Source organism: Helobdella robusta (genome assembly GCF_000326865.2).
Source record: "Helobdella robusta unplaced genomic scaffold HELROscaffold_1, whole genome shotgun sequence".
Lineage (NCBI taxonomy): Eukaryota > Metazoa > Annelida > Clitellata > Rhynchobdellida > Glossiphoniidae > Helobdella > Helobdella robusta.
The window spans coordinates 4,299,304-4,313,399 of record NW_008703570.1 but is presented as its reverse complement, the minus strand read 5'-3'; the positions used below and the strand labels follow the sequence as shown (position 1 = coordinate 4,313,399).

At 31.5% G+C, this 14,096-nt stretch overlaps 1 protein-coding gene across 1 annotated transcript in view; it reads right to left on the bottom strand.

The window, feature by feature from the left end:
• HELRODRAFT_105279 (hypothetical protein) overlaps window positions 1–13,852 on the bottom strand; it is a 16,250-nt gene extending 2,398 nt beyond the window's left edge. The window contains exons 1-19 of the mRNA XM_009010793.1: window positions 13,571–13,852; window positions 11,398–11,473; window positions 11,209–11,279; window positions 10,386–10,545; window positions 10,233–10,313; window positions 10,075–10,139; window positions 8,821–8,887; window positions 8,526–8,705; window positions 8,238–8,330; window positions 7,931–8,022; window positions 6,575–6,700; window positions 5,565–5,720; window positions 5,366–5,433; window positions 4,819–4,927; window positions 4,577–4,724; window positions 3,916–4,046; window positions 1,860–2,037; window positions 900–1,021; window positions 519–727 (exon numbers count right to left, since the gene is read on the bottom strand). Of these exons, the coding sequence (XP_009009041.1) occupies window positions 519–727; window positions 900–1,021; window positions 1,860–2,037; window positions 3,916–4,046; window positions 4,577–4,724; window positions 4,819–4,927; window positions 5,366–5,433; window positions 5,565–5,720; window positions 6,575–6,700; window positions 7,931–8,022; window positions 8,238–8,330; window positions 8,526–8,705; window positions 8,821–8,887; window positions 10,075–10,139; window positions 10,233–10,313; window positions 10,386–10,545; window positions 11,209–11,279; window positions 11,398–11,473; window positions 13,571–13,702 (2,264 nt within the window). The 5' untranslated portion in view covers window positions 13,703–13,852. The remainder of the gene's footprint in view (window positions 1–518; window positions 728–899; window positions 1,022–1,859; window positions 2,038–3,915; window positions 4,047–4,576; window positions 4,725–4,818; window positions 4,928–5,365; window positions 5,434–5,564; window positions 5,721–6,574; window positions 6,701–7,930; window positions 8,023–8,237; window positions 8,331–8,525; window positions 8,706–8,820; window positions 8,888–10,074; window positions 10,140–10,232; window positions 10,314–10,385; window positions 10,546–11,208; window positions 11,280–11,397; window positions 11,474–13,570) is intronic.
• Window positions 13,853–14,096: the final 244 nt, after the last annotated feature.

Below are 14,096 nucleotides of genomic sequence, written 5' to 3'. Positions count from 1 at the left end.
GCATATATTTATACACACACATATATATATACCCCCCCACCACACACACACTCACACACACACACATATATATACGTGTGTGTGTGTGTATATGTGTGTGTGTGTGAATAAGTATGTTTTACGTGGGTCTATATATATATTTGTGTTTTAATAATTACAAACGACATTCTGATAAAAATGTAAAAGAGTTGATTACTTAATAATTTTAATTCCGTTTTTAGTTTTTTTAGGATTTGTAATATGAATGTGAGTTTACATGCACTAAAATATTTAAAATGTGCTCTCATTTTTACAATTGTCACTGGTAATCATTACAAGAAAACCATATTTTCTTTTCCATTTCCAGATCATTTCCTTTCATTGATATAATTTCTTTGATTTCTTTGTTTTGATTTGATGAAATAAAAAATGTCAAATGTCATATATATATATATATATATATATATATATATATACACACGTATACTAAATAAAATGCCACTTAATTCAAATAAAGCAAAAAAATGCGAAAAACCAACTTTTGGCAGACGAGCTGATGAGCGATATCAATGGCGGTGACCGAATCATTTTGGTGGAGTATGGAAGAGAATGTACACTTCACCTTCAATTCCAAGTTAGCTTCGTTAGTACCGTTGCAACTGCTGCTGCCACCACTACAATTGTCTATTTCCAAATTTGTATCGAGAGGTTGTAAATCAGACTGCACGTCAACTTTCCACATGGCCACCTTCATATTGTAATGATCATCCGATCAGCGCTCATTTTATCAAAAAATTTTATACCATTCAATTGAAAAATTAATAATCAAATTGTTCTTCGTTGCAGTTTCTAATAAATTAAAATTCTGCATAATTGAAGAATCTCAGCCTCGACATGACCCAAATAACTTGCAACCTTACCGATTTATCCCTGGACCCAGTGGCAAAGTACAGATCATCATGCGACCAGCAACATGCCCATAAGATTCGCGATTGTACGCTCATTTCTTTCGTGCTGTGACAAACTTTACTGAACTTTAAATCTGAAATTTTGCATTTTAGTGTTCAACTAAACTAATAAAAACATTTAGAGTTGCATATTGTGACACAAATGACTGAATTACTTTGTGGAACTGGAGAGAAAAAAATGGAAGAGCAAAATTAGCAAGTGGTTAATCAAATGAAAAAAATATTTTATCAACAAACAAGAAGCCCCAATAAAATGATGTACTAAATAAGACTGTCCATCGTTTAAACCTAGTCGCCATTCTCAACGTCTAGCGGTTGCCCAGAAGTTGTTTTGTAGTCTAAGCAAACAAATAACTCAACCGCAATCCAAAACATCATACGGGCATCGAAACGGTATCAAATGAACCATACAACTTCTCAAAATTTTACAAAAGCATTTCAAAAAAGAAGAACAACCGACAAACTTATGACTAACTAAAACAAAGAATTTTTAATGATTGATATTATAGATATCATATACAAATCAACAAATTTCACTTTAAATGAAGCAAGAACAACATCGAAGTTCAATTAGGCAAGAAATAGCACAGAAGAGGTTGAGCGCACTCATCGGTTTGAACATCTTGTACATTCAACGCAGTGCTCAGTGAAAACACGTTGTAAAATGTCTTCAAAGGCATAAGTAATTCGGCATGCAGCATGTCGGGAGGAACGATGATAATTATAAGCGTATGTAATAAAATGACTTGCAAGTGAATAGACATTTTGCATTTCGTAACAGCAAGCAAATTCTAAAATGTATATATACAACATTTGTATTAGTTTCACGTTTAAATAAACACCAGTTTTGTTAAATTTATAACGCAATTAAAATTTAGAAGCTTCTTTGAAGGAATGTGTTGAAATGCATACCAGGATGATGCCGCCTGTAGAGAGCCCAAGTCCGATCCCTTGAAATGGAGAGCAACAATTGACCCTGGTGACTGAAAGCCAGCTGAGTAACAGTTAACGTGTGGTGTTGTAAGGAGCACACCTGCCTCCACGACCCCGCCTCCCATATGATGATGCACGCGTGCTCCAACTTCGCAGCCTGTCCAATATTAAAACATCCCAGTTCAAAAAGTGAAAAAAATATCTACCAAATTTTAATTTCTTTCTCTCATTGCTTTCAATTAAAATTATTTTATGACAAGCGTTGTTGAACTTTTTATTGATTTAATCAAATTTTTTTAATACTGTTAATCGTAGTCACAAACAATCGAAACAACCTACATCAACCAAGGCGTTGAACAATAATTCACAATAACAATAATATATATCAATAATTATATAACGGCGAAACAAGGGCTTAAACATGACGTTCATAATGTAATAAAACATTCGAGTTGATTTAGCAACATCTTTCACTAATTTGATTATTAATTTAATTGGCTTATTAAATTAATCAGTATGATTGCATGTATTGCATGCATATAAACAAATCGAACGGTGGCATTTGAAAAGTTTCAAAAAGATTTGTTAACTAAACGAAACCATACCGTTTCTTTTAAAATGACACTTTTAATAACAAATTTGAGTAATTTTAATTTTAGCATTTCGGTCAATATTAACCATAGTAGGTCAAAACTGAACAGCTTGTCTTTAAACATTGAAATAGATATAAATTTACTACAATTATTAAAAAATAATATTAATTTTGCTTAATGCATTATTATAAAGCGAATTTGATTAATTAAAATTCTTTCAGATAGCACAAATTTGAGTCTGTACATGCAAACGTTACTTCGGATGAACAAAAGAATCGATAGTGCAGCAGAAAAACAATATAACATTTATCTCCTCCCATCATATTCTTTTTATCAAATTTGAACCATCGCTGAGGTGAGACAACCGTATGATATCCGGGTGTGGAAAACTTCCAGAGCAGGTTAGTTTGAGAAGTTGAAGTGAAAAAAGTAAGACATATGTTATAATCACGCAAAAGTCTCCAAGATGAAGACGCTAAAATTGCATTCATTGGCCTAGCAACATATGGAAGTGGACATCAAAAAGCTGTATAAGATTAATTACGACATTGTTCCAGTTTTCTTAAACAATCCTTTATTTAAAAAAATGCCAACTATTTCCAATACTTCCGGTAGCATTCATACCCAAAAGTTGATTAATTTTTCGCATCTAGGTAACGTTGGAATCTCGCTCATAATATACAATTCCAAATACAGAGTTCGCAAATATGACGTCTTGACGTCGACGCGGAGACGGTAGCGGACAAATTTTCATGACTTCTAGACCGGAGATTACCGCATAAAATTCATCTTTCGTCATCAGTAACGATACAACGCGACGACGTTCTTACACTTTTTTGTTGGCGTTGAAGCAGTTACCACAAATCGAACGTCCTCATCTTTCGACTTTAATTTGTGCGTTATCCAGATTTATTATTTTTTAAGCATACCGAGTTTATCGCGTCTCTGACATGAATCTAATTCCAGCAATTCTTCAAGTTCTTCATTTCTTCATCTTAAAAAGTTAACTGGTCGTAAAGTCGTAACGTAAATATCCATGCATATTCCTTTAACTAACTAATTCAATATCATCACTAGAGTTTATCGAATGAGTGAATTACTAAACTTGAATAAATGGATTTTTATTGAGATTTATTCAAATTGAACCAAGCTCGTGCAGTGCCTAATATAAATTCCATTAGTTTTAGCACTGCATGAGCTATGCACATTCAATTTAACAAAATGTCGTCGGTCTGAAACAGGCAGAGCCCTCGCTTGACTCCTTCGCAAAACTGCTCGGAACTGGACGGCGGCGGCTTGTAGCCAACTCGTTTCTACGACGTTGCAAAACGTATTTTGAATTTGAGATAAATATACATTTAAAAAACACATGTGAAACAATTCAACAAAAGCAGCCAGTGGATAGAAAAACAATTGAAATTGAGACAAGATGTAGTTTTTACTTTGCATGCAGACGCAACAACTTTCCCATCGGGTGAGCAATCGACAGCATACATCTCATACCCATGCCCATACAGTTTCTGTTCTTCGGGCCATAGTGTGTTCTGCATCAGACTGTCTTCGGTTGGAGGACCTGGCAGATTCATACATCACAATGTATAGGCCTAACAATTGTTTACAATGCATACACATGCAAGCATACCATAAAATAAACACTTGAAAAAATTATTCTTCACACGACGATTTTAAGAAAAATTGTAGGGACAAATGAAACTAAAACGTAAATGTGAGTATTGGTAAAGGTGCACATTCACATTGCTCTAGCTGGCCTTCACCATTTCAACGCGTTTCAACTTAGCTTAACTGATCGAGTCTCATTAAAACCACCACCTTCAACCACCCAACCACCTTCATTACATTCGGATCAAATCACATCAATTCTTCTAACGCAACCGCATAATTTGAAAATATTTATTGATTTGAAAAACCAACCAAAATATCTAAAATATTTCAGTTGTTGATTGTAACAAATCAGAACTGATGCGAAGTCATTCGGAACATTTTTCATGTTCGTAATGATCTCAAAAACGTGCATGAAAAAGACTCTAGTTTCTAGACTCTATTAAGAAATGTTAAATACAAAAATTTAAAATAAATAATTACTTAGATAGATTTGAGGCACAAAATAATTCTCATAGTCTTGTTTAGTCTTCTGTTTTTCTTGCGGAGGAATCTGATGCTGCAAAACAGATTTATTTGAAAGACCTAGAGCGGGAACGCAAGCGCCCTCTACCTTTGTACTGGATAAGTCCTGTTTGATTAAATTACAACATTGATAATTTATTTAAACCAATTAAAAAATATATTTGTAAAAATTATAATGACATTGAAGGATATAAAAAAACCTCTTTAGAAATAACGGCAGTTGTGAGAGTTGAAAAGTTCAGAAGGAAGTTGTGCGGAGCATTGAAGACTCTCAGTATTTTCTCATCGGCTCCTGACACATATCGGAACCTTTTTAACGATATTTGTACGTAATTGAACTATACAAACATACTTGTCATTTTTACGCATGCTGAAATATAATAAAAATTAAACAAACGTAGACACGTGCACAAATAATTCACGAAAATGGACTATATTTGTTGGAAATTATGTCTAACCATGAATTAGTAACATTTCCTCAAAGCCATATTTTGTTTATCAAAAGTTTTACCAACTAACCAACCGACCGACCGACTGACTGACTGACCGACTGACATTTGCTAATCAAACGTTTAAATCAATTGAGAGTTTAACTTTTTTGAAAAAACGCTTACAAAAATTAGGTTTCTAACATTTTGTGCATGTGAAATATTTTTCATAAAGAGAAAATAAAATGTATGCGGTTATAAACGACATAGCATAAAAAACATAAAAAAGTCATAATGAAAAAAAAACAGTAAGACCAACCGATCAATTGAGCAAAGACATCGAAGATCGTAACCGTGAACTTGTGGACGAGCCATTTCACACCAAATCTTTATTTCAAAAAATTATAAAAAAAATTGGCATATTAATTTAAAAAAACACAAGCCAAAGAATTGAACAATCAGTTATACAATGTACAAGAACATACACCCCGATCCAGACCAACTCCGTTGACTCCCACCTTATCATTCCACTTGGCATGCAGTCTCGTAGTTTGGTCGTTGCTGACCGTCAGTAGATACTCACCATGTTTGTTCCAGCATAAATCATTCACTGACGAGAAATGACCGCCACATATCATTGAAGGTTGCATGATTTCAACAGAAGAACCTAAAACCTGCAAAGTTTATAAATATAAGATCCGTTGACAATGAATGAGCCTAGATACGAAAATAATTAAATTTCTGGATCATTTTAAACGTTTAACTATGAATAAACAGGGTTTTAAATGTAAATATGGTAATCTGGACAACCCCTTCATATAATCCTGCAAAATCACTAAAACAAATTTAGAAAAATTTCTTAGACCCCCAGTAAATTTCAAACAACTTGGAAATGACAAACATTTCGAAGGTACCTAGACAACTTTAAATTTCTTAAACTTAGAGAGAATCGTAAAAAAATAGTTTTACCCTAAATTAGCATCAGGGCTGTGACAAGAGAATGCAAGAAAAAAACATTGAGAGTTCAAGGCGAGGTGTCAAAGTTTATGAAAAAAAACCAATATAAATTATTCTGAAAAACTTTTCTCCCAAACATAAAAATATAAAACAAAATAATATAGCATTCATAATTAAATAAAAATAAATTGAAAAAAAGGAAAATCAATAATAATATTTCAGACAAGACGCTGAAAAAGAAAGACCAAGACTGAAATTGTCTTAAAACGAGACAAGGCCAAGTCGCCTCGAGACGCCATGTCTTTGATCAGCTCTTCATTTTATAGTCTAATTTAGTTTTAAAACATTTAAAATGATTTCCGAAAAAACTTCAGTATGTACATGTGCACTTAATAAATTAGTGAGAATCGAAGTTTGCCAACTATCAACATATATTTAGTAACGACTAATTATGCTACATCTTGTGGTATAAATGTTGTCAATTAATTCAAGTGCTAATTATATAAATGAAGAATCGTTTTTACATATAATGCGTGTGAAGTGATCTTCTAAAAATGATGATGGGACTAACGTGGGAAGGAGACCAGAGGTGGAAGGATCCTCTGAAGCCATGCCCAAGTATGTGCCTCCCACCAGAGCGGGTCATTCGAGCACCATAAAACCCCAAATTACTACCACCAATCTCTCCTAATCGAATCTTTATTATAATTTATAATAATTTATTGTTATATATTATATATATATACACACATATATATAATATATATATGTGTGTATTGTATATATATATATATATATATACAATATAAAGGACGCTATATGAATCTACCTAATAATATATATATATATATATTATTTAAAATTATTTTATTTTATCTTATTATATATATATATATATATATATATAGGGAGATTTATTTAGCGCCTTTTTCATAAAAAATATATATAACTGAACTTTAATTAAATTAAAAAATACATTACAATGTAAGGTAAATAGAGGAACGATACAATAATTTGAATTGAACGTTTCCTCATGAGGTATGCCAGCCAGAACAAGATTGGTGAACTATACAAATTCCTCATTTCCAAAACACTGATGTGGACATTTAGTTAAATTTCTTAGGTGTCATCAGAGCAGAGCAAACGATTTCCACGATTCGAAAAATTTATTATAAAGATCTGCAGGTCATTGGGATTGCGATCCAATAATGTAATAGTTAAAAAATAGAAGGCTGATTGAAGGCTGAAGTCATTGTCTGTAACCTCATCAAACGATAAAATTATTTTGGTAAATTCATGTAGTCAGTCAAATTTTGTTAGTGTGAGCGAGCCAGATGATTTCCATAGCAACACCAACAAAACTTCTTGATCTAACCGTTGAAAAAGATGTGGTGGAAAAATTTATTTCGGCAGTTTATATTCTAACATGTGATTAGTGATCCAGCTAAAAAATTGATGATAATCGGTTGTTTAAAGATTGTTCACACTTTCAGAAACTTTCTTCATCCTCTGTTATTACTGATCCATTGACTGATAAAAAAACTGGTTTGTGATAAAATGGAATCATAAAACGCTTCAAGTGCTGCCTAAAAAATTGGGCTGTGGCTGTTTACACTGGAACATTTATTTACTCTCGATTTCGTAATATACATTACACAACTCTATCTGGACCTGTGTTTTTAAACATAGAAATGAGAGAACTTTGTTCATTTGCATGCAGAAGTAGTCACACACTGTCCTTCTAGCAACATGCATCAAATAGCCCTCAAACAACAACTGGCTTTCCATATATTATCAAGTCCTCAGTTGTAAACTTTCAAACATTATTTAATTTTTTTCAAATTAAATACAATTTCCATCAGGAAGTAATTTGAAGTTTGTGTTCAATGAAAATGTGTGAACAACCAGGCTTCAAGCATCAACTTACTTCTTCGATCCAAAGGCCTGTTGAAACATCGACCTTCCATACAATTATCGTCTTATCCATAGATGACGATATTAATCTCAATTCGTTCTTCTCTGAGTATGGATGTTTAAAACTACTTATACAAGCATTCGACTTTTAACAAAAATTAATTGTTTAATAAAAAATCATGAAGATAAATGTGAGTCTAAGAAAGGGAAGATCGCTCAAACAAATAATACAATTTGAAAAACAACAAATTCCCATCTGCAGTTTGTAACAAAACTTTCATACGAGTACTTAAAAACTTCAAAATATATAAAATGAAAACCTGATTTGTTCCAGTGTACACTGTATATCCAGTTTTCATGACCTGACAGCACAGATTCCAGCGTCACTGCGAACCTGAGTGCAGATTGGCAAGCTGTGTAACAAAAAATTAATCGCTCTTCAAGATATCTAAAATATAAAACTCGGTATGGAAATTTACAACGATTAACAATGGAACAAGCTGACAAGAAGTACTGAACTTTTTGACTGTGGATACCATATGTAATGCGACAAAAATAAAAAAACACCGTGAGCACAACATCATGTCAAAAATATGAGCGAGAATCACATGTAATTATGTTGCTTGTTAAGGTGATGCAATCATTTTCGTTATTGCCATTGTCGTTAGAAGCATTTTCACTGTTGGTATTGTCATCAACACTTGCAGCTTTATGGTCTAAACTTTCAATTCTCCATATTCTGATATAAGAATCTTGGCTTCCGCTGGCTAAGAAGATATTTCTTTCGTCTGAGTAGAGTGAAAAAGTGACAAAGTATTTTAGTCCAATATTACTGTTACAGGTATTATAACAGATCTAGCAAATGTTTGGAAATTGACAAACAAAACTCAAAATGAAAAAAACCTTGTTGAACAAACTCAAGTCCATTAATCCATTCGGTGTGCCCCCTCAGCACCATCACTTCTTCAAACTGCAAGAAAACATCATTCAAACATGAGCATCAAACTTCTTCAATAAACAATGCAGTGGCACTTAAGCATTTTTTTCAATAAAAGCAAAGTCTTTAAACTCAGTTTAATGAAATAAGAAAATAGGCAAGCCACATGAAAATAAATTAATCAGCAACATGAAGTCACGACCAACGTATCTTGAATTGCTTTCGGTTATTTTATTATTTGGTTTTAAAAAATATAAAATAAATTAAAAAAATATAAAATAAATTATCATTTCAATTGTTTATTTATTTATTGGCTTTTCCATTTTCATTAAATTACACTGACCATTTATTTTGTATAAAGTCAGTGCTGGTGCTTTGGAGGCCAGTAAATAGAGCAGCAAATCTGTCGATGAGTCTCAAATGATCAGAATGAAGATGAATTCACCGTTGGAATTTAAAATTTGGTAGACAGGAGCGTGCGAATCGATGAAGGAAAAACAAAAAATGATGGAACTGAATTTTTCGATAGGCAGAAATTGGAGAATTAAAAAACGAAAAATGATTCCATGATCATGTACATTGAGTTTGATACTTGGAGTTAAAAATAACTAACACAAGTTTAAAGGATATGCAAGTTATCTCGATGTTGTATAACTTATGCCTCAGCAGAAAATCACTCAGTTGAACAGGTCGCATTATTTTATGGAAACATAATAAAAGAATTACCAAAAGAGATGTCAAGATTGTTGTTGGGGATTGGAACGCTAAAATCGGTAAAGACAACGCTGGTCTGGAAGACATTACAAGGAAATATGATCCAGGAGAAAAAAATAAGTGAGAACGAAAAAATGTCAAAATTTGTAAAAATCAAATAATGGGCATAGCATAACAAACGCAAAAAAACAAAACAACAAGAAATGAGCTTAAAACAAAAACGACGAACATGAAAAATTTAAAGTTAGCACATCAGAAATTGATAAAATTTGTCTCACAATGCAGGATTTTTCAAGTCGATATGTAGGACCAAACCAGGTAGGGGACAATGGGCCGAAAATAGATGCAGAAAAGTTTGACTTGCTGAAGAGGCTTATTGGTTTATTACTTAGTGTGATACATAAAAAAACAAATAAAAACAAGGAACGAACAAGCAAAAAATTATTAAAAAACTAGATGAAAGTTTTTAAAAATTATAAACAAGAAAATCTAGAAGAATAACACACCTTATTTTCATTCTCGATGAACAAATGAATCTTTAGATCCTCTACACCGAACGCCAATAAAACCTCTTTATAAATGAATAATGAAGTAAAAAATTAACGGTTCTGTTTAATTTTTCGTGAATAGGATCATTTAAAGTTATCTAAAAAAATAAACTGACCAGATGTTGTGGGCAATTTGCAAATAGCCAGTGATAACACTAACTGATTTTTCAACTGTATTGTAGTTAACTGCTCAATGGCTTCCATTAAAAAATTTTTAATTCAATAACCATGAATAAAAAAAATATTTTGAAAAAAGTTATTTCACGTACTTATATGAGAATCTTCTGCATTTAAATTCATTTTCCAAATCTTTGTGGTGCAATCTGCTGATGTGGTGACAATGTAGACGAGGTTCTCCGAAATATTCAACAAATCCATGCAAGTTATCGGACCATCATGACAAACCATCTTCAACTCCAACTTATAATTCTAAAAAATGAATTTAATAATATGAAATATGAAATAAATTATGAAAAATGGTCTGAAAACATTTACCCAGAGCAAATGTTTAATTTCAACATCACAGGCTGTTGAAATATGAAATCTAAAGAAAAAAGAACAAGCAAACACACTGTGGGTAGGTATTGTAAGAAGAGGACAACAAATTTGACTTTGAAAGGTAGTAAGAGAAAGTGGATTTTAAAAATTACAAATGCTGAAAACCAAATTTAAAATTGCTATAAATGTAGGCAAGACAACGATCCTTGAAAACATTGCACTGCAATCCTCAGCACACTACATTCAGGTGGCAAAAAAACAGAAACCGAAAATGCAAATGGATTGAACCAACTCGATAACATTGTTTGTGATTATGAAGAGATTAAAGAATGCAGTCAGAAAAAATATTCAAGCTTCTTGGTGCATGACAAATCAAAGGACTTAAAAAATTTAATTACAAAAAACATTGGAGAATTCATAATCAGTAAGAACAAACATTTATTTATAACAATTTATAAGTAAGACAAAGACAACAATAGTTCTTTTGTTATTTTTATGGAATTTCCATATAAATTTAGTACTATTAATTTCAAAAATGAAACAAAGAAATCGATTAGGAAATATGGAGATTCGATAATAAATTAATAACGTTACATTATTCTCAGCCGGTTTCCACAGTGCCAAACATTTGTCCAATGAGGATGAGACAATTAATGGCTTTGAACCTAGAAGAGAATGTCTTTTGTAAAAACTAAATAAATTGAAATATTTTCATGCATAGGTTAAAACATGGGCTTTAATGTTATTAAGATATAAATAAAAATGAAGAAAACAAATGTAAACCTGGTAAATTTATCCATTTAACATTGTTAACTTTATCAGAATGACCAGAAAGCGTAATCTTTACATCCTCTTTATTCTTGAATGTTAATAACGGAAACACACATTGAAAATTAAAATGAAATATAAACGTTGAACCAAATAATGCCAGGATAAACACGTCAGATGTTGCAGCACAAATTAAAAAGACCTGACTTCAAAAATTATAATGGATAATGTTTTTAGTTGCAGGTTTGTAGCGGTATGGAATTTGCTACCAGGAGATATGTAAATGGATAGATGTGAATAATTTTGAAAAGCAAATTGAAGAACTTCTCAGGAATGCAAAATGCAAGTATGAATGGAGAATAGACAGTGGACATACATAATTGGCTCTGAAGCTTAACATTTGTTAATGTTTTTATTAAAAATCAATACATTTACCCAAAGAAAAGTATGTGCTACAAAAATTATCACCAACAGTGCTGGTTTAATCCTTCAGAAATTTTATTTCTGTTTCGTTGCATTTTATTCACATTTTAATATAATCTTTCAAGCATTTTGACAAACTTAACAAACTATGTTTTTAACGTTATATATATATATATATATATATATATATATATATATATATATATATATATACATGTTGGTAATAGACCATAATTTTTAAAATATTCTATAAATTCTACCGAATGTTTGGCGTTAATATGTTTGTAGTTCGTTTTTTCAATTTTAAAAATTAATTTTCAAAATTGAAAAAACGAACTACATCTTATTAACGCCAAACATTTGATAAAATTTATAGAATATTGTAAATATATATTGCTTCAAAAGATGTCTATCAAATTGAAAGGCTTATGAATGGTTGGTTTGTGTGAAACATCTACAAAATGCTGTTGCTATTTTGTTCATTTCTTCTTGAAAGTTACATTGTGCAAATAGAAGATGTAAAAAGATAAAGGCTTTTGAAAAAAGCACATTAACTCAAATGTCAATATAAAAAAAATGAAAATTTAAATTTGTGACAAAAATTGGAGAGCTCCTCCAAATAAATAACAGGCCCCAGACATTTGACTACTAGTTAATCCAATCCTAACAATCAATGTTTTTATTCTAAGTAAGGTTTACCAATTATTATGACATTGTATACCGAGATACAAGCCGAGGCTGAATGTAAACAGAACTCTCAGTACTTCACAAAACTCGCAGTACTATTAAATTTCAAAAAACCTTTATCTGATCCAGATGTGATTATGAATCTCATGCTCTCAATAGAGAAACAAGTTGGGCATCTCTGTTGATCATGCTTCTACTTGATACCAAAAATCAAATCATTGAAACAATATCTCATAACAGTGTCAACAGTAAAGCTTATATGCAGTTTTATACATAGGGGATTCGGTTAAATCAACACATTGCTATATGGAACGACCCAGTAATTTTACTTTTGTAAAACGCTTATTTTTTTCATTGCTATCATTCATTTGATATCCTGAGAGCAACTGACATCTTCAGAAATCACAGTTACAAGGTAAGAGACCTATTGCGAGTATAGTGTAGATTGTTGTTAACTTCATTTTAGTTTTACTCTTGTTCTCTTCACATTGACTCTCACTTCAAATTACTTTGATTTTTTTCAAGTTTGTCCTGTATCCATTATGCTTTACAACCCCTTCAATCTTTGAAGGTATTGAAATTAAAGACTACACATGTGTCAGGCCCATGGGTAGGCACACACTGAAAAAAATCAATCAATCTTCGTTTTGCATTCAGAAACCCGGTTCCCCAAGGTAGGACATTGTTTTCTTTGTCATAAACTTTTTGTGCCAATTAGACGAACAGTTGTATTCATTTCATTTAAATTTTTTGAAAAGATCACAGAAAAAGTCACACTGAAAAAATCACAGAAATATAAATAAATGGCAATCAACGTTGTATTATTATTGATTTAATTATTGATTGACCGTGCTCACTCGCAGAACAAAAATACTTATTTACTCTTTCTTTCTTTTTAATATAATATAATTAATATAATTTAATTAACTTATTTTATTTTTTTTTTAAACTTTCATTAAGATTAAATGATTAACATTAAATCTCTCAATTCTCAAGTTAAGTTTTTTATGGAATGAATGAATTATTGAATGAATAAAATAATTGGATGGATGAAATACATTTTTTAAAATTGACCTACCAGCAGTTTGAATAGAACCAACGAATTACACGAGCCGTAGCAAACAACATTGTCATCGCTAATATCGCAACAATTTGGGAATGAGTTGCAAGATGCACTGACGTAAACTGAACTGATTGTGGTTGACTTCATTGGCGTATCATGAATCAATCCGTCACTCAATCAATCAAACAACCAATCAATTAGCTATTTATTTGATGACCAACTCAAACGCAAAAAGCAGTTGCCGAATACGCCGAGCACTAGCGTAAACAAGATCTAAGCAACTCTTAGTTGAGCTCACTTTTAAATTTCTTGTAAAACATAAACAGCGTTGAATTTTAGGTTTTTTTCAGAATTTTGACGTCATGATGTAAAAATGAAGTCACGATAATAATAAATAAATAGACATTTTTGTTTTATTTTAAATTCTAAAAATTTAAAATGATTATTGCAGTCATTATTTAAATTTATTATACAGTAAATTTTGAAACTAATAATCCCAAATAAAAAATTAATGAGAAAAGAAAAATTACTAGGTTCAATA